This window comes from Rhopalosiphum maidis, chromosome 3 (assembly GCF_003676215.2).
Source record: "Rhopalosiphum maidis isolate BTI-1 chromosome 3, ASM367621v3, whole genome shotgun sequence".
NCBI lineage: Eukaryota > Metazoa > Arthropoda > Insecta > Hemiptera > Aphididae > Rhopalosiphum > Rhopalosiphum maidis.
The window spans coordinates 6,794,658-6,817,042 of record NC_040879.1 but is presented as its reverse complement, the minus strand read 5'-3'; the positions used below and the strand labels follow the sequence as shown (position 1 = coordinate 6,817,042).

General features: G+C 33.0%; 1 protein-coding gene across 4 annotated transcripts in view; it reads right to left on the bottom strand.

The window, feature by feature from the left end:
• LOC113559776 (homeobox protein OTX1-like) overlaps window positions 1–22,385 on the bottom strand; it is a 37,395-nt gene that overhangs the window by 5,600 nt on the left and 9,410 nt on the right. For 3 of the 4 annotated variants that reach the window (XM_026965528.1, XM_026965527.1, XM_026965526.1), the window contains exons 2-5: window positions 21,744–21,785; window positions 14,956–15,245; window positions 8,347–8,385; window positions 3,708–3,862 (exon numbers count right to left, since the gene is read on the bottom strand). In XM_026965528.1, the coding sequence (XP_026821329.1) occupies window positions 3,708–3,862; window positions 8,347–8,385; window positions 14,956–15,245; window positions 21,744–21,769 (510 nt within the window). In that variant the 5' untranslated portion in view covers window positions 21,770–21,785. The remainder of the gene's footprint in view (window positions 1–3,707; window positions 3,863–8,346; window positions 8,386–14,955; window positions 15,246–21,743; window positions 21,786–22,385) is intronic. The other variant, XM_026965529.1, reaches the window with a different exon arrangement.

Sequence of the window (22,385 nt, the reverse complement as noted above, 5' to 3'; positions counted from 1 at the left end):
GAGTGTCTTGCTGTGGTATATATTTTATAATTCAATTCGACGTGCACGAAAACATCACTGAAAAACGAGGTTACAATAACACGAGAAGTACTTCGTAAATACACGCAGTAGCGTTTTTATTCTGCGAAACAAATCAACTCCTATGAGTCCAGTGGCACTGCGGCAGCAGAGGATTATCACGCCGCGCGGTATACGTTATATTATATACGCGTATCAATTTCGTGAAGTTCGTCGCGAAGCCGTACACACTACACGCGATGACCGATGCGTAGCAGTGTCTCGGTCGTCCACGCGTCGTGTAAAAATACTAAAAAACCTTTAGCCGTTTTCCGACGCCGACACCGCCACCACCACTACCAAGTCCTAAGCGTATCGATTTTATTTCCAACGTCGGCGTTAACCTAGTTTCTTTGTCTGTTGTGTGCTAGCAAAAAATTCACTCGCAAGCATCGAGCTTACTAGTATAAGCCGTTATAATATGTATAGGAGAGAGGACGAAACAAAATGCAATCGGCCGATTGCAATACTTACACATGATAAGAGCGACGATCTCCAAAAGTATAATATATGCTTGTTGTGAATTGTTTTGGTTTTACTATTTTTTTTTATTTTATACCTGCATATGTGACGAGTTATCGATGCATCGTAATAATGTGCGTGCAATTTTGAAATATCAAATGTTACCATCCGTTCAAATTGCTTAAAGAAATATTTCATAAATAAAATCTGTCATCAGAGGCGCTTGCTAATAAAAAGAGAAACGAATGAAACTCAATAAATATAGAAAGATTTATTATACCGTCTCCACTTAAAATGTACTCGGAATAATGTACTGCAGTGATAACCGTGACATGTCGAAACGAATTTACGAAAAGCGTAAATGTTTGTCTAACGATCGAGTCTGGATTTCGCGTAAAGTTTTAAGTCATAATATACAAACGAATGTTATAAAAAAAAATTTGGCTAATGGAAAAAATTGTACACCGATTCTACTCTGAGACATTATTATACTATATTATATCGATGAGCGAAAATGATGACAACGCTAAAGTGGCTATAGATTACGCAGCAAGCACTTTTTTCGCGTACTCAAACGACGGTTTCACCAGGCGTAGATACACGCAAGAACCTGCGGCTAAATCGTATCAATTTTTATGTCCAACCGAGTGACATCGGCGAGAGAACTATAGTTCAAAATCCGTATACGTTATGGTGCGTATAATAATAAATTGATAATATAATACGATAATATATGACAGCATAATTATTATTTTACGCGCTTTCTACATAATACGATATTGAATTTATTGTCGTTTTGGATACGACGTGATCGCATTTATTATTATACTATACACGCATCATGATGATCGTCGTTAAGAAAAACGTCCGCGTGTGCGCATACATGGCATTATTATACGACATATTATTATAATTTAAGTCGTGTATATTGTATGAGTCCGCGCTTCGTCCCGCGACGGCGACGAATATTTTACCAAGACAATTTATTCCGGGAGCTATCCCTTTTCGCGGCGGCGGTTCTCTTTATAATGTAACAGCCGCGGCGGGCGGAAAACGTGACCTCGCACGAGATGCATTGGTTTTACGACCGTGTACTAACCAATATACGTGCGAGTACAGATGCGTTTTTATCACATTATAATAATAATAATAATACGAATTTTCGGTCGTCGTTAATATATAATATAATATTATAAGTATTGTGTAAGGTAGGCGGCGGAGGGTATATGCACCGGAATATTATAGTATAGTAGCCGCGGTAAACTGTATAGTATAATATAGTATCTACCCACACCTATTATAATATGTTTTATTAAACAGTCGGCGGGCCGCGCGCACGTATTGTTCCGTGTCACGAACGCGACTCGCCGTCGCGGCCGGGCAGAGCGGGTACATAGGTACCGAATTCAATATAATATTATTTCGTCTGAAAACCGGACCGAAGCTTAGGTATGTGGTTGCCGCACGATCGATGGCGACAGCTAGAGAAAGAGAGACAGACTGGCGGAAAGGGAATAGCGAGACCCGACCGGTTTGCGTGTAAATAACAAAAACTGCAAATAAACTACACAATAATAATATGTACATAATATTATAATACACCCAACGAAATATCGATCGCGAAAAATTTGCTGGCTGTCGAACTCGCGACTTTGTCTTCATCATTTGTCCAAATGATTAATTGGGATGACGCGAATCGTGTTGTATACATTATAAACACAAATCGTTTTCTAGGGAATCCAAAGAACGATCGTCCGATCGATTTTTAAATATGAACGCATCACCTTGCCAATTATAATAATATTATTTCGAATGATTGGATACAATTATACTATTAGGTATAGGCTAAATAGAATCATTTTAAATGTCCACCGACTCGGCTGTAAAACGTATTATTCATTTTCAAATTAAATAGAATAAATTGTTAAATTTGTGCACCTATTTGGCTATTTGACTCAATAAAAGTCAGAAATTTCACTAATATTCTCAGCACTAAGTAACCTAACATCAAGATCTTAGCACTTATTATTACATTGTTAAAATAATACCCTCGGCCAGAGAAAGTCTAATCGGTTGTGCTCGGTCAGCTTAGTCGTACTTCACAGTATACGTCATATTATATAAAAGCATGTCTGTAACGGGGAAAAAGCAAAAGTTTAGCGAACATAGGGGAGGGGAGTGTGTCGGATATGCTACAATGGCGACGTATAACCGACAGGGCAGATAACAACATCATTTTTTGCCGGAAGTGTGCGAGGCGGCGATTATTCACGAACTCACTCAAAGTATACCAGTGACGACACCGTTAGAAGGGGTGGTTAGAATTGGGGTAGGAGGCGGGATTAACCGATGACGGACGAGCTGTATACATACATACATATATATAAATATATATATATATATACAAAACCAGGAAGGACGGCGAGAGTTATCCTCCCCGAGCGGCGCAGGCGTACCACCATGAAGTACATACCACGGGGTGGAGGGTTGGGGCTCTTCTACGCTGCCACAGCAGTCGGGGGTTATTCGGCTGCACGCGCGCCGCCCCAATCGCCCATTGCAACGGCCTTTATCGTTTCATGAAATAGGGGGATGAGAGGGTAGAATTGTGGTAGCGATGAGTTCTCATAACCGTCAGATATTATTTTCACTACCGTTGTCCGCAAACTATACTTTTTAGAGGATTTTCGAAAGGTTTTCATTCTTGAACCTAATTTTGTATAACAGCATTGTATAGTTAGATAGCTGGTAGGTACCTACCGATTTTCTCAATCTCGAAGTCGAAATACGACAAAATATATGTTTACATTCCCGAGGATTAGTCTCTTATTTTCGATTAATGGATAGATTAAGTTGTTTGGTAAGTCTTGTAATATTTGGTCAGACATCGAGTATGTTATACCACTCAAATAAACATTTTTTTTTAATAATATTTCTTGGAACGGAATATGGGCATTGTTGTCTATATTATAATATTGCGTATTATAATGTAAACGATAAAACAAAAATAGTAAATGTATATACATTGTCCCCTAGTCCGACTAGTATTTAGTAATTACCAATATTTTCGATTCTTGGCTTCCTAGTATATTGTCTCCCCCCATCTTTTTACACTATTTCTAAACTGATAACATGACTCGCAGTGATAAAAAATTGAAAAATAGTATGAAATTAAACGAATAAATTACCTGTACTCTTGATTCGGGCAAGTTGATCTTCAGGGCCACCTCTTCACGCATAAATATGTCCGGATATCGAGTTTTGGCGAACAATGTTTCCAGCACGTCCAACTGCGTCCGGGTAAATGTGGTTCGTTCACGCCGCTGCTTTCTTGGGTTTCCAACTATATATAAAAACAAAAAGTACTCATTATTTGATACTTCTGACGCTGGTGATACATGCAATACAATTTAGTTTAAAAGATACTCAAAACAAAATTCAAATTAGTAAACATAATATTATACATCGTAAACAGTTACTCTTACTGTTGCGAATCACTTCCTTTGTAAAAAAATTCGAGTTAAATTTTATATTTATTATCAAATAAAATATAAAATCTTAAATAAAAAAATAAAAATAAAAACTATCAAAAATTATAATAATTTAATGTATAAAATAATATTATATTTCACAATGAAAATTGCTACTATAATCTAGATGACTGCGGTGGTGTCACCTATATGTATAAAGCATTCGCAATGGATAATCCTAAGCTCACTCATTAAAACTATTTTATTAATTAATTAATTTTGCCTTTATTGAGCAATTAATAATATTTAAAAGTTAAAATGCTTTACTTATATTACAATTATACAAGTAATAACTATAAAGCATAATATGTATTATAATAATAAGTTAATAACAAATAACAAAATTATATAAACATCTAAAACTAATTATTATTTATTTAATATAATAAATAATTATATAATAGATTCGTTATATATAATACGGTCTAAATTAAATCATATTATGCGTTCCTAAAAAAATGTCCGTTGAAAATAATAAAATATTGTTAGCTGTTTAATATAATATAGAACGCTCTTTCTGTTAATGTTTTACTTTTGATTAAAATAATGACTTAATAAATCAATTATTACATTAGATATTGGTAACGTGTGTTGTTTTTATTGAGATAAAATTGTTCGGCTATGCAGCAGCTTTGTCCATTATAACAAATTAATATCTGTACAAATATTACAGTAGGTATATCGTAATTTAAATATTTAATGTACCGTCAATATTAATTCACAATTGTACAACTGCAGATAAATGACAAAGAATATTACTCAATGCTCAATGAAATAAAAAAAAGAATTCGATGCAACTCCACGCTAAATCAAAGAAAAGGAAACGTAGATATAATAAAATCTACGCATTATATAACACACGCACATACAATATATAGATTTCTTATTCCCTAACAAGAACCCCTGTGGAGTGCAGTACTCACCGCTCACTATCAAGTACATGACCCAACGAATAAACACATAACAACCGAAGACAACTCCTAATGTTCAAAGCATTGAAAGAAAATCACAATACAATAATCTTTCTATAAAAATTACTAATATTGTAAAATGTAATATGTTTTTCTTTCGTAAATTTAAGGTATATACGACCTTTACAATAACCAACGTATAGTAAGCGGACGTAGTGAATGGATAAATTCAACAATAAGTAAAAATATATTCTACACCGCAATGGCCTGGCTATTGCTACCAATGGGATCGATTAAAAAAAAGTATATGATTTTAGTTATAACTTAAATTATTTCAAACGTAGCATGTAATTGTAAAATATAGCCATAAAGGTTGAACATATCACATAACCTAGCCGACGTTCTATCAAAATTATACGTACAAAACTATTAGCCGCCCATCCTTTAGGTATATTTATTTTTCAAATATGAATTGTGATGGGTATGAAGTATGAATTACCTCAACAAAAATAAGATCATCGGCCTTGCAAGCTTCGTTGTTTTACAAGACAGACAAAAATAATGACTGACTACGCGTCCTTATATTATGTAGGTATTTATATCTATATCTATACTCGTATGTATATAACAATATTATACGCTGCAACAATTTATTAAATTACGTATTGCGTTCCGGCGCTGCGGTTGTCGAGAAGGATGTGGAGTGATGGGGTTAATAAGGTTACGCGACGGCGGCATTCGGGGTTGTATAACTTTACCGTTCGCTTCCCCCGCCGCCGAAGCCGAAAACTGACGATCCTGGTCGTTTCAACGTTTACGATATAGATATTATATCGCATTATCCTTTTCGTTTCATGCGCGATTCGCCGACTGTCGCCCCCGGCCGGCCGCCGAGTGATGTCGTCCGTCCATCCGGAATAAATCAATCGGTCTACACTCGGGCGACGGTCCTACTTTTGCCGTTTCCGCATCGCCCTACCAGCCGCGCGTAATATAATAGCGACGTAATTTATTATTTGTCGTCGAGTTCAAAGGGCAGCGGGGCGGGTAATGATCGGGTTTATTGGATTCGCGGCGCGGTTAAAGAGTCAAAGAGCCCGTGGATAATGCGATTTACAACATTATAGTGCATTAACTGCCGTTTGTTTTCACGTGAAAAGCGATTCGACGCGAGGTTTTCTTCCTTTACACGAGTGAATGTGAAGAAAATAAAATAAAACGTTAAATTCACCGAGTTTTTGCTTTTGCGTATATTAAATAATAGGTACATATTATTATATTATATAATTTACTAAATGACAACTTGTCTGCGGACTCTCGGCAGCCGGGTTCCGCGAAATCGAACGTTATCGGAAAACGAATAGAAACGGCCAATGTAAAATCGATATATCACGATAAACGGACTCTGTTTCTTCGAATGTAACCGTATATGCATCGAATGACACATTGGTGCATTTGCAAGACATGTTTTCAAAGTGATCTTATCTCCCGAGATGCCTCGCTCGATAAACGTATATAAACAACAAACCCGACGCAGCTATACTATAATACGTGCCACATGTCTTGAGACTTGAATTCTCGTATACACGTGTACGAGCAAAAATATGCCAACCCGTAATATCATATAGGTCATCGGGTTTGGTACGCTCGACGTGTACCCGAGGGTAAAGCTGCTACATCAATAACGAAATCGGTACTAAAATTGAAATAATAAGTCATTAGGAACGACGCATTCAAAATGTTATCCACCGCAGTGACCACCACTATCGCCATTGCCATGTGTGAACCATAAATCATAATTACGACAGTATAAAGACATTTACGGACATCGGCGACCACCGATGTTTGTGACCCGATCGTTACACATTTCTTATCTCCAAAAATTGTCACACGAGCAATTTGTTTCTATTTAATTTCTTTTATTATTATTATTATTATTGACATCTGCGCCGATTTTACTATATTCACTATTACTGCCTTTTCTATGTCAGCCCACACACGTGTTAATATAATGACGCAATAAATGTATTATATTAACGTGTACAGATAAGCTAAATAGCAATAATTGTTCGTCGATATGCATGAGCATTATAACGACCACCTATATTATTATAGTTGTATAATACTTATTTGTTTATTTATTTTTTTTTTTTGCAAAAACAAGATTTATTTAATTTTATTTCCCTTTTAAGTTCTAATATATTATATATATTTTAATCTCATAACAAAAATCGCCGGTCCTTCACTATAGGGTCTCGTTATATAGTTGGCACCCTTCGTACTTTTCTTTGTGCGGTGACCATGACACCGTAGAAGAGGTTTCACAAATGTTACACATATTAAAACGCGGTATTTTTTTTTCTGTAGAAAGTTTTAGTGTTATGACACACACACACACACACACACACACCTATTTTCAGACCGTCAAAGATTATACAATTTTTGGGTAAACCGAAACGTTTTTACACTGCATTGTTGTTAAATAATAATAGATTTAATTCGAACGGGTCGAATTTCATACGATATAATATCAGTTGATATATGACATAGTCAAACCAACATTATGTCCTTTGAATTTTGGTAAAAGCATGAATCGTTAGCTATTGGATTCTACGAAATTTACAAGGGGTGTTTACACACGAGCCATTTATTATTGTTATGAATATATATGATATAATAATATTACACGATACACAACCGAGGCTTAGCGTTTATTGTGTTACATTGTATGTAGCAGGTAGGCAAGCGTAAAAAAAATATGTATTTCGGTTTTAATGTAATTTAGTGCAGTGCGGTGGACTTTATTATAATATATAAATAATATAATATAATATTATGTTTGCTCGAGCGCGTTATTATTGTTTCACATCGACTACGATAACTGACGAGAAGATAGTATGTAAAAAGCCATACAATAGTCGTTGAAAATATTAGGTCACCATCGTCGTAATCGGTACGAAAGACAGGAATCAAATTACGATGACGTGGGTAAAACACCGCCGTTTTTTCTATACTGCTTTAGGTACATATGTATATATATATTAGTACTTAGCTATCATACCATTATAGCGTTATTGTATTGAGAAAATGTATAGTAACGCAGTTAAATTTGAGGGACGCCTATGACTTTTTTCCCTTAAAGACTCAAAAAATTGAAAAAAAAAATCCAAGAATTCATATTCATTAAAGATTGCACCCCATATTTGCATAAACACGAGTTTTCTATCAAAGCAGAGTGGCTGATTAATGTTAAATGCAAAGCTCATTTAATATACTTTAATATAGCCATTTTCCTAGTTTACACTAGGTATACTAATAAGTTATTATCATTCATAATAAGCCTACAATTGTATAGTAAATAAAATTGAAATATGATGAATAATTACCACAGTCCACAAGTTTTGTGCTGTAATTGTGTTGTGTACCTATTAAAAAACAAGTAGGTATAAGTACAGTACATAGAAAACGGACTTATAATATTTAAAAATTAATTTTGTTAAAATGATTTTAATACAAATTAATTGATTACCAATATTTATTATACTTTATTACAATTTATAATTGTAACCCTAATTTCAAATAAATAGACACATTGGTCAAACTGTAAATTGTAAATAATTAATATATTATGAATGAATACTGTAGAGTCTGAGGTTCAGAGTTCAATTTGGTAACTTGCCGGCCCTATCCGGGCCTGGTCTGAGCTAAGCGAGCCATAACCTATATTTTATTCTGGATAAACGCAGAAAGGTTAAAACATTTTTTATAAGATACTTCGCAATATCACATATCCAATATCCACCTATAAAAAAACCAAGGTTTCAGTACTATTATACTGAATGGGATCGTCGCCGCACTCGAGTGTCAATTATAACAACTGCAATTGATTTATTCCATATGATTTATTCCTAAAATATTATTTGTATGCTGTAAAAATCACTTTAAAATCCAATTCGTAATGTGGATCGACCTGGTATTTATCATGTTATGATTTTTTTTTTTTACAAATTTATGGTTTACAATATATATATATATAATAAATAAATATAACAATATACAGTATAGTAGGTATATGTAATCAAAGTATAGTAAATTATACTTGGTTTCAATGGTCTCCCTCGAAGAACAAATTGATATGTTATTACTTGGTTGCGCAATCGGAGATAAAAACCGTATCGAGTATTATGGTCCATAAAATATGTTGGATGGGTATTATTACACGCACCCCATGAATTATAAGTTGTTGTCGTACGTTTGTAAGATAAATTGAAATTTTTGGTAACCGGCATAAAATTATTAAAAAAAAACTGTAATTTTTTTTTAATCTTCTTTGCATTTTATGTTCTTCTAATAAATTACGTAACTATATTAATGTTAAAAATATTAACTATATAATAATAACGTCAAATGGTCCATTTTAAGAAAGCCACTTTATATGTAAATATTTAAGATTTTAAAAATAAATTATCTATACACGAATCGCCATATAGTACTTTATTATTATTATATTGTATGCATTACAATGCCTGTATAATATTTGTATTAATTATAAAAAGATTCCAAATTTATCATTTGTTAATATTTAATAGACTAATTTGAAATTATTGACAAAAGTGTAGATTCCTAAAATATATGTGGAATAATATGTAAATAATTCGTTTTATAATGACTCTTTAAAATGTATTTGACAATTACTAACTCGGTAAATTATGAATTGTAAAAAAATATATGTCTGCAATATGTGTCATTACATGCATTTTGACAATAAACTTTAACATAAGTCAAGTGTATTTATAGATTCGTTTAAATATATTGCTTATTTTAATATTTATAAAATATTTATTATTTGGTTATCTGCAGGAATTGTGCTTAATTGGTAATTTTTACTGTAAATAAAATATAAGCATACTACTATTATACATCATATATTCAAACACTCAGTGGGTTTGTACACTTTGTATTACATTTTATTGTTACATTTAACGTGCAGACGGTATTATATATATATTATTATTATTGAGAAGACACAGTTGACTCATCTACACACACATACATATGTATATATATATATATTATGAGCATTATTGGCTATACAGTTGGTCAGTTGTCGTCCATTCACTAGGCCGAATTGTACAAGGATTTCTTTCTTGTGGAAAAAAAATAAATGTAACGAAATAATTGTGATATCAAGAGCGGTGTCGTTTGACATATCGGACAAAATCCTGCAGGATTCTAATAAATCAAGTTTTTTGAAGTCTAGTAATTTATTATTTTATAACGGCATCATTGATCACGCATTATATTATTATAAGGGGATTGAAAGCGGCAACTTATTAAGGGGTTGTGCCTTGTGTTTGTGCGCGTGTGTATGTATATAATATAGTCAATCTTGCATTGTACATCTATTACGCATACGCGGCGTCGTATTTATTGTATACGATGAGAAGTAAATGATTGTTTGTACGAGTAAATTGGAGTGTGGCCCACACAACGCGCAAACAATGTCACATGATAAGAGAAGGTACTGCAGTAGAATATTACAATAATAAACTGTTTCCTACACGAGAGCAAAGAATCAGACCCATAAACCCTAATACAATTACGACTTCCTAGAATTATTCGTTTTTAACTCGGTGGAAATATTTGAGCGGATCATTCTCTTTTCTGAGTTCTCGACGTGATAGTAAAGTTTTCATTAAACATATCAGCTTTTAATTAATTTTTTTATTTCGTCGGCGTAAATATTCATTTATTTATTTTAGTACCTATTAATTCACATTTTGACAAAAAAAATTACGTTTCAACATACTTTTTCTATACTTGAAACAACGAAAATCGATTTACATATTAATCTAAAAGATAATAAGTCAAATTAAAATCGGATTATCTGAAGTACCGAGTAATAATTTTGTCCGGCTTAAGTAGATTTTTATAGGTCTAAATAATAACAAAAATACATCACTTCAGAAAAAAAATTCTGTTGATAGAGTTGTTTTTATGTTTATGGATCATGTACATAGTTTTAATGAAATCCTATACTCGTATAATACTCACTCTTGTACACATTTTTTCAACTACCAGACTTGTTGAGTATTTTATAAAAGTTATTTAAGTACTTTTTATAAGGTATCTACTTTTTACACTTTTATAATACTTTTCAAGTGATTTGTATTCGACATTATTTAACATATTTTTTTCTGTACATATATGTCACGATAACGATAATAAAACAAAGTGTCTAATATATTGATTTGTTTAGAACGAATAAAGAAATATTTACTGCAGCATTCTGCAGACGGTAAGCGGTTATATTCTATATAAGTTTTCATGGTACATAAGTATAACTGTTATAGGTACTTGTTTTTTATTCTGATTTCCTTATATTTGAAACTTGAAAGTGTTCTATATATAAGTCATTTTTAATGTCAACTGCTAGCTGCTACCTACCTACCTACATACATACATACATACATACATACATACATACATACATACATACATACATACATACATATATACGTCACACACATAAACTATAATATACCCACAATTACTATTATATTATAATCCCTACCGTGAACCATTCCCGTTCTGGTATGGTATTATTTAATAATGGTCGTGGTTCAACATTTTGATGGCGGGGCGTAAAAATATTTTCCGATTTGGCACACCCGAATTATATCATTATATATATGTTATAGGTAAAAAGAAATCTACCAGAGATGATATGATGCTGTGTGAATACACACATTATATTATAGGGCGCAATGATAAAAAGGGAAATCTTTACAACTGTCCCAAGCCACACATCATTTTTTCTTCATATTATTTGTAAAAGATTTTTTGTTGTATCAGGTTTATATAAAATAAAAATACTCCATTATTATTGCACACAAGGTGTCACGGTGTGAAATATTATAAAACAGTGGTAGGTATGACCTATTCAATAAGTCTATTCATGTTAGAACGATGTAAGTCGCTATATTTGTACAAGCAAACCGTTCAACAATAACAGTTAATGGTGGTTTGTATACTGTACATTTATAATATAGAGCAGGGGTGGGCAGACACAAAGGATTATTTCTTCATTGATTCTCAGAAAAACTACTTAGAAAAATATATTTTAAAAGTATCACTGCAGTGTACTCGGCTAGCGATGGTTTGGTCTTTGATCATCCTTTAAAGTACGATCGGTTTGACTGTATATTTAATAGTATATAATTTAATTTCGAACATATTCAACCTGTATGGGTGTTTAAATTCAAACTATACTGTGACCCATATTATAACATACATTAATATTTGAAATACACGAGAATGAATGCGATATTTAATTAGCATTATTCGGATGTAACATCATAAAGAAATATAGAATTTCATATCAAACAAATATATAGTATATAAATTACTGCGAATGTCCGCAATTGATGAGTGCTGACAGTCACTGATTAATGTCGTCATACACCAAAATCATTGGTGAATGTTGCCATATTGATTAAATTTGTACTGTTTGTAAAAATTTATTAGCGAATGTCGACATTTATTTAACGATATTGGTGACTGTTTTTGTAATGCCGATATTATTTAATCTAATCGTATCTAAAATTTTAGTACCTACCTATACAATATGTAATTGCAAAGCAAAGTGCACCACAAAAAAGTGTGGTTGTAGAAATGTTGGCATTTTATGCAGTTCAAAATGTCATGACAGTTTGTCATGTTGCAATAAGTAGAACAATTTTCGCCGTTGTTTTAAAATAATAATTTTTATATGGCAAAATAATCATAATTAATAAAAGTAACTGTTAATATTTATTTTATAACTAAACAGATCAATTTTATAGTATTGTCTATACTCTATGGTACTATACTATAATATTATGTGCGAATACGTAACCTATGTAAATATTAACCAAAACCGTGTTGTGTATGTCAACATTGACCAAAATCCTAATGTAAATTTCAACATCCACTAGTAAATATCTAGATTTTTTTAATTTTTCAACATTCACCAATTTAGTAAGTGTATGTCGGCATTCACTAGGTGATTGTCAGCACTTACTAATTGCGGACATTCATTCACAGTAACATATACCTACAGTTGCACACAAAAGATTTTTCCCGATAAATCGGTTTGCTATAAGTTAATCACTATCGCAAAACTCATAATTTAATAAACCGTTATACTATTTGGTTTTTTTTTTTATTTAATATACAGTATATAGTCTACCACAAGTTGGGAAGAAACTATGATTGGCCGATGAGAAAAATGTCATAAATAATTTAAAATCGATAAATTTTTCTTTTAAACATTTAATTATATTATTGTATATTATTTTTAAAAATAAATTAAATTTGACTATGAAAAAAACTAGTGGATGAAATTAATCGTATTCCATTATTATAGAAAATATAAATGGGACCGCAAATGTCCATGATTTATTATAATTATAAAATTAATTTGTTATTACTATTTTATTATATATTATTATATTTTTATTAAATGATCAAACACGCATTTATAATACATTATATTATATAGGTAATGATAATGGATATTGTATATTATCGGATTTTATTAATTTTAAATCGTTGATACAATTCTTACAAAATTCAAACCATTGCTTTATTGCTCAACACCTCCGTTATATAAGACACACTCATACATACATACATTCATTCATTCATACATGCATACAAACAAACGGCAGGAAATCGACCACCTACCTACATGAAATATAGGATGTACCAACGCATTTTCCCGTAATAATAGTATACGTATATACTGGGAAAACGCGATGAGTCGACTACCGCTGTGCGTATACAATATGGCGTTTAGCTGTACATTATACATTTATACTTTAACCACTATGCACTTATTTTGTCACACTACACCGATAAATAGTGTGTAAAAACCGTTTCCGCAAATAATAACCGCACTCAGACTTCACAGTCTTGGTTAAGACACACAAAAAAAAGAGCGAATGAGGTTAATACAAAACTGCAGAATACAATAATTCCCGTATCGGATCGATTTTATTCTTTTGGCATTATCGATATACAAAAAACTTTTTATACAAATCTGAGTGGTTATTTTTTGCGCGAAACTGCAGCAGTCACTACAAACAATGGACGTGTCGCAGTAGTCTACATCACAATAGGACAAAGGACTTCTAGTACTTTCATATTTGTTTTGCACAATCGTTAAATACATTACTATATACAGATACATATTTTTCATGTTACGACAAAAATTCAAATCTGTAATTTTATGTTATATATTTTGATTTTTTAGATACATTTATGCTTATTTTTACTTTTTGAGACGTAACTTTTTATTTTGGAGTGTTTATTGTACATTTTAATAACGTTTGTTAACAAAACGACATTCCTTTATTATATAATTTAAATACACAGATGAGTGTACACCAGCACACCATGTACAAAAACCATAAGTACAAAAATAAAAGTTAGGTTAAGAATTTAAATACATATACAGTCGAACTTGGTTAACTCAAAGTTGAAGAGACCGGAAAAAAATTTCGAGTTATCCAAATTAATTTTTTTTTTTCTATTACTATTATAAATAAAGTAATGTAATAAAAAATATTAAATTTACTATGTATTTATTTATGAATTATGTAACTTATTTAAAATTGTTTCTTTACTTTTAAGATAAGTTTAAAAATGTGTTAGATAAACCACTTATCGGTAACGATAACACTAATGACTAATGACCTTAACAAGATTTTTTTACATTGTTTAAATAGGAAATTCTAGGGACCGGAATAAAAGTTCGAGGTATCTACGATTTCGAGTTAAAAAAGTTCGAGATAACCAAGTTCGACTGGTTACTGGTTCGTACATAGTTTTTAAGCGTTTACTACGCGCTTCTATATACCTAGTGTTTTTTTAAGTCTACAAGTCCTCTGTCCTGGTATACACAATGATTTGATATTTTAACGGCTACTGATATTGATAAATATAATGCTTACGGTGATTGAACAGGGACAACGTAGTGGAATGATGGTGGTGATAGTTCTGGCCAGCTGCTGTCGGGTAACAGCCCATGCTGGTCTGCAGCGAGTCCATCAGCCCGATGCTGTTGACGCTGGCGTACGGCGAAGACGCCGCAGAAGTCTTGAGGTGGTACGCAGCGGCGGCGGCCTGCATGGATGAGCCTAGTGACGGCGGCGCGCCGCCCGAGCCACCCGCGGCGGCGAACGCTGCGGCCGCGGCAGTAGCAGGGAAACCGCCCAACTCTCCGCCGCTCTCCTGGCTGCATCTGTTCGAGTGGGAAGAAAAACAGAAAAAAAATGCGAAAAACAAACGATTAATAAAAACTAGTGCTTTTACAACAAAAATAATAGATATAGTCCATGACAATGACAGTGACGGTGCGGAGTAAAGAAATGTAAAACATATAAGAAAAAAAATAAAAAAAATAAAAACCATATAAAAATATAATAATATTATATACGTATATATCGAGCGGTAGAACTGCGATATAAAGGCGTTGATGGTTTTAGTGTTATTAAAAAAAACAAAATACGTTAGAAGTTGAGGCATATAAAAAATTTGACGGCGAAATGTATATAATATATCTATTTTCTATATCGTACACTATAGTTATGAGAGGGCGCACTAAAACGTTTACATATTAATGTTATATTATTATAGACACACGCGTAGGTATTAATGAATTATACATTGTGTAAAACGTTTTGTATACACATATAAATACATAATAACATTACGACTCGAATTCGTACAAACTATTTATGAAAACCGTATCATAATAATTATCTACTTAAACAACTATGTCGGTACCTAATGGTTAATAATAACGTTAAAATTATTAATTTTATTATAGTTACCTACGACTATTATAATATTCATGCAATTGTATTTTAATACTTTGTTGAAATTCGTAGTACTGAACCAGATGATATAACCTGAGATCCAAAATTACGTCAGACGCTTCTCAAATCGGCCGTCATCGGTTCATTACATCGTAACTATAATGCCTCAATTTTCGTCAACAAAGCAGGGTACTTCCATTATATTATATTTGATACGTCCATATTATTAGTTGAAATGAGGAAATATTCTTCAATTATTACCACTTTGACATTGAATAATTTTCGAGGTTTATTTAAGCTGGTTGTATATCGAGGTTAAAGTGACATGCACGTCATGTCTTTCAATATCAGAAAGTGTAAATAGCTAGCTAGTTTTTCTCGTGGAATTTTCTTAAAAGTTTCTTCTGGCTTACCAAAAATGTTACGCTGTAATCGGAGTTCTCCACTTAATTCTATATTTTTACCGCTTCATATATACAAAATTAACTATCTTCTGCATCGACATACATTTAAACTAAGTAATTGAATAATATTACTTATCATTTAACGTGAGTAATTGCCAATGTTAAAACATGTACGCCTTGTACAAAAGTAAAAAATAAAATAAAACTGATTTCATAATTATATAATTATATTGGTAGCTTGCTATAATAAAACACTTGAATGTAAATTTACTCGCAGCGGTACTTAAAATATTATAATTTATAACACTGCCAATAAAAATAGAGTAGGTATCATAATATATTCAGAAGATGCGGAGAAATTCTTTAAACGCGTGGGATATGAGAGATTCTTCCGAATGCAGTGCAACAAACAATGGAACACACGTCATATGACTCTACCCAATCATGGTTTTATACGGTCCGATTGAGGAACTCCGTCGGGTTTCGAGTGCAACACAGACTTGGATAAGATAACTCGACCTTCAAATTAAGAAAAGCTACGGATTTTCATTAACAGTTACAATTTTATGTTTATTTCATTCACTAATTATTTTATTTAAATTTAAATCGTTGTGTTGTATACTGCTTACTCAAACCATACATAACATAATATAATAAATTAAAACAAAATTTAACTAAGAACATATTTGATATTATACAGGTACAAATCGTTAGTAGAGGCCTAAGACGAGCCGCTTTGCGCATTTATCCACATCGGGCTTAGTTTGAAAACACATCTTTATATCCTCCGATATGGATTAGCGGCGGTCGATTTTATCGTCATAATATTTTCTGATTTTGGGTTGTATTTATAGCTTATACCGTTATTGTAGTTACATGTTCAAACAACGCATACGCATAAAAGTAGGATAATAATATTAGTTGACGTCACTGATTCGGTGATAGAACGCAACGTCACTAGCAATCACGGATATTAGGATTACACTATATGGTGTAAGTTCTAAGATTGTTGACATTTATGTGTATAAAACACTGCTGTCGCTGTTATTTTAATAAATTAATTTTCGTTGTATTATTATTGATATGTTAAATATTGGAGCTTTCACATATAAAATTAATAAAGTTGTAAAACACTCAGTGCATATGATTATAACAGGTATTGGGCAATGATAATAATAAAAACAATAAACACATAAAAAAGTGTTTGCGAAATAGATAAAATTATCATATAAAATAAATCTGGCATAGTTACTATTTGTATTATTTAAATACGTACCTACTAACGATCGATAATGCAATAAAGTTTAAATAGTTGGTAGGCTTACATAGTAGTCCAAAAATATAATTTTAAAAACTATATAAATTTATCAAATTTTATTAAAAAAAAAAAACTTAATTGTTATCTGATTATTTTAGTTAGTTTCGAAAAAAATAAAAACATTTATTTTTATTTTTAGGTAAGTATTAACAAGTAATAAATTACAAGTATGTAGTTAACATTAAATATGAATTTAGCCAGTGTAAAATATTTCAAAATAAAAATATTATTAATTAAACAGTACAGTGATATAATATTTACCAGATACCTATTGAACAGAACAGTATGTAAAATATGTATTATGTACATGACGAAAATTAATTAATAATTGATAAAATCTGTAATATCATAACAGTTTTCATTAATAGACATTATTATAAACATCGAAACAAGGAAAAATTACTTTGAAGTAAAAATTACAGAATTTAATTCGTTGGTAGGTACCTATAATAGATATAGTAATAAGCTAAAAGAAATGCATTTTCTTCCATAACCATAGCCCTGCCTATTATCAAAATATACTTCAAACATGTTATGGAATTATTTAAAATGGTTTTTTTTTTTAATGATTATTCAAAATGAATTGGTGCAAAATTATTTTTGTATTTTTAATTTTAATATAATTCATGAGCAGAAAACTCGCTATTCGATGTATTATTATTGCTATTACTATATTTAAGTGCTTAAAAAAATCGAGTTATCTTAACAAAATCCAAAAGAAACAAAAATCCATGTTTAAAGATAGTTTGACAAAACATAACAAAGGTATCATAATTCATAATCAATCGAGTGTATTATGTACGTGAAAAATTGAGCGACTAATCAATAAATCGCACACGACTGCGCTACGATATTACGACGTATCTAGGGACGTTGAAACGGTCTAGGAAAAAAACCGATAAAAATAATGTACGTAAAATAAATGCACATTGGATCCGAGGAACATATAACACATCGACGGTGACGATTAGGTGCGTACAGATTTTGATTTTCAATGCGTATTATTTTTACGGTACAATTATACAAACGGGCCGCGCCAACGTGTCTGCAGCGTGAACGAAAAGCGAGGGCGACCGTCGTCGGCACTGCAGCATAATATAATATTATTATGTTCGGCGTAAAAAGACAAATATATTATTATATACCGCCAGTATACTTATACCTACCTATATACATATACACCTTAACCGTACGCGATACTTCTCAATGGCCGACACAAGTCGGGTATGCGCGTGATATACATATTGGATATTATAATGTACGGACGGCCGAACAAACATATTTATAGTTGCGTGCGTGTGCGGTGGTCATTGTTAGCGGCGAACGCGTACGTGTCTTTTCCGGTATTCGGCTGCCGGCGGGTAAGGGCCCCGTCCGCGCGTCTTATGCACAGTCGTACTCGTCCTCCGACTAAGCGGTGCATGTAATATGATGTGTAACTTGTACACGCTATATTATATATACACCTATATCGTATACGCATATTTTTACCATGCATTTATACGTATAGCATTTGTGTGATTGTGACTCGAGGGCTCGGGGACCTACGGCGCTGTCAGCATCCGGACAACAAACGGTCCGAGATCGTCTTTTCTCTTTTTCTTCCAGAGACAAGGTCCCCGCCACGAACACCCACGCGCCCGCTGTATATAGTATACTGCGGAGAAACTAGGTATATACGTTACAGTGTTGTGTGTGTGTTTATATTATTTTATATTATGTGTATAGTTGAATCGCACACACACACAATAGTTAGGTGCATATGTGCACGTGTGTTAGTTTTTTACGACCACCGGAACTGTTAGGTAGGTTATACCTATTACCTGCACATCATTATTACACTTGTGTCTCACGCACACACGCACACGCGCATGTAGAGCAAGAATAAGCTCGCCGACAAATAGACCGGCGCTATATATTATATATACGTATATACGTGTCATGTGTCAGGCCGTGATTATCTATATCCATAGCCGCGCGAAGGCGCTATTATTGTCATTGTACGTGCTGTTATTCGATGTTTTTCCCCGTGTACCGGATCCAGATCGTACGAATTGAACACTGAAACTGTAGTGTGCAAAAAGTTACTTTTAATTCTTCTATTAAATCTTTCTGTGTTGCTACGACGTTAAAGCGTTTTATTTTCTTCAGATATCTTTTCAACGGTTCTCGGAAACCGAATAAAATCGATAAAGCCGTTTTTTTAAATAAATATTGACGTTACGATATATCTTTTACGTACACGAAAAATAATCAGATATCACGAGGTCAGCAGCTAGTTCTTTAAATTTGTCTGTCTATCCCGACAACGCAGACAACAATAATTAATACCATAATTCCGTCTTGAAAGATTATGGTCATAGAACATAATCGTCTCAATAAAACAATTAAAAAGCTTAATATAGTTTAGGAGTCATTACATAATAGCACCTTATTAAGAGGACACTATACCCGTACGTGTTGTCTCCGACTTAAGAAACATAGTTACCAACTAGAGGTTCTATATACCAAATATGCATTCAGTAAAACCGATTTCGGATTGTTAGCTTTAATATTATATTAGGGCGAATTGACTCATGGTCAAACTTAAAGGTGAGGACACTATTTGTCACCTCTCGACGGTTTTTCACGATATTTTAATTTTTAAGCAAGTAAAATACTAAAACAACTATAATCACAACTCACATACACAAAATTAAACGTAAAATACCGACTTCTACGCGTCCTCTTAAGATTTTTTTAGTTTTATTTTCGTTTTAATTGTAGCCATTAAATGGCTTTTCTTCGACGACTTCAATATTATAATAATGTTTTGAAGTACCGAATTTCCAAGAAAGTAAAGGTCCTATAACGATTATACAAAATGAATGCGGTTTATGAAGTCCCGACAAACACGGAACTAAATTAAATGGGTTCAAAAATCGGGAATCTCAGATTCTCTTTGACTCGTTCCTAGTAAATGTTACTTATGATATTTATTTTATGAGTTGTCGTCGTACAGTCTGCTGCAGTACACAAACATGTTATTATAACATAAATGTAGGTACGCGATATGATATTAAGATTGTACTGTTGGGATGGCTTGGGTCCTAGACCTAGTGGCGTGGCATTTTCATTGTCACACTATATTATAATATATTATATTGTTATATTATTGTTGTAAAAAGGACCGATCGTCCGAATCTCTAACGACGGTTTTTTTTGTACAGGGCACGTACCAGCAAGACGAATGACAATAAACCCGAGTTTACGTTTATTATTATTATTATTATTATTATTATTATTGGTAAATGTATTATCATTATTATTATTATTATTATTATTTGAAAAACACTCAGGTTTGAACGAAATGCGTCTTTTACATACGATCAATAATAATAATATTGTATATTTTATTATATACGTTACCGACAATGGCGGATGTATAATAACACATTACCACTGCTACAGTAAAATAACAAGAGCGCGTCGGTACCGGATTTTGGAGAGAATAATCTTGAGACACAACGGGAAAAATTTAAAAATCGAATGTTTACAACGAAAATGTCGTCACGGCTATATACGCACGGAGGGGAAAAAACTCATACATACAACCGCCCTTAGGTTTGATACGCACTGCAGCTCTTCTTATTATATGGTCACCGCCGACCATAATAATAATTATTATTGTTGTTATTATTATATCGCGTGCAGCACAATGGTCAATGGGAGGTAAACGTTTGTACTACACTACACGGTATATAATAATATTATATATTATGATATAATACACCGGATTCCGCGTTATTACGTCGTATATGTGCTAAACAAGACCGAACAATCGACGATACACATAATACATATACCAACGCTTATATTCAATGAAGTCATGTATACTTACGGACAGCGCCAAACCGACCGCGTCGCGAGTGTCGCACTTGCCACCGATATCGTCGCCAAACTCGCACGCGTAAAACAATGAAGAATATTACAACGCGTGATAACGAATATACATATTATAATTAATACGGTTGGTGGGTACTCTGTACGGCACCCCGAGCAGTAGACGTGCATATGATAGGTATATAAGTCCGTGTTTAGGGGTACGTTTTTCGTGTGTATACATACGATATTGTTGACGCGCACGCACACAATATGCGCGGACAGAAAAAATAATATTTAACACGACTGTACAATAACAATAATCACATAAAGCTTACCCAGATGACAGGCTATTTGGCCACATAAGATGTCGATGACACCTGTAACAGAACAAAAATAAAAAAAAACTGTTAGTATTTGTATATACGTTATTCCGATGCATAGATTCTATATAATATGCAGTATATATAAGCAATGAGGAGGGCCCCGAAACGCGGTTTTTTACGCCGAGCGATAATGGACGCGCGCAGACGATATAATCGAATTTCATCTGCGCCATCGCGATAATAATCAAAAAAACCATAAGAGACCTGTACATCACACACGCGCGCGCGCCCGCGTATTTGGGATTTGTCGACTCACCGCGTCTCGATACCGTATATATATATATATTATCACTATACCACGATCAACCGACGATACCTATGATACTATTACACGCGTATTTATTACACTTGCAGCGCTCTGTAGACGCGAGACGACGCGCGTCCGCAGGCAGTGGGTAGACCGTCGCGTAGACATAAAAACCGTTGAGTACAAAAGTCAAGTACTCGTGCTACAGCTATATGGGCACGCGGAGATTATGTAGGCATTACACGCTATATACTTACTATTATTACTATATACCTACTACTAGATTTACAACTGTTATATTGGTACTACACAAACTATAATATATATATATATATATCGTACGGGTA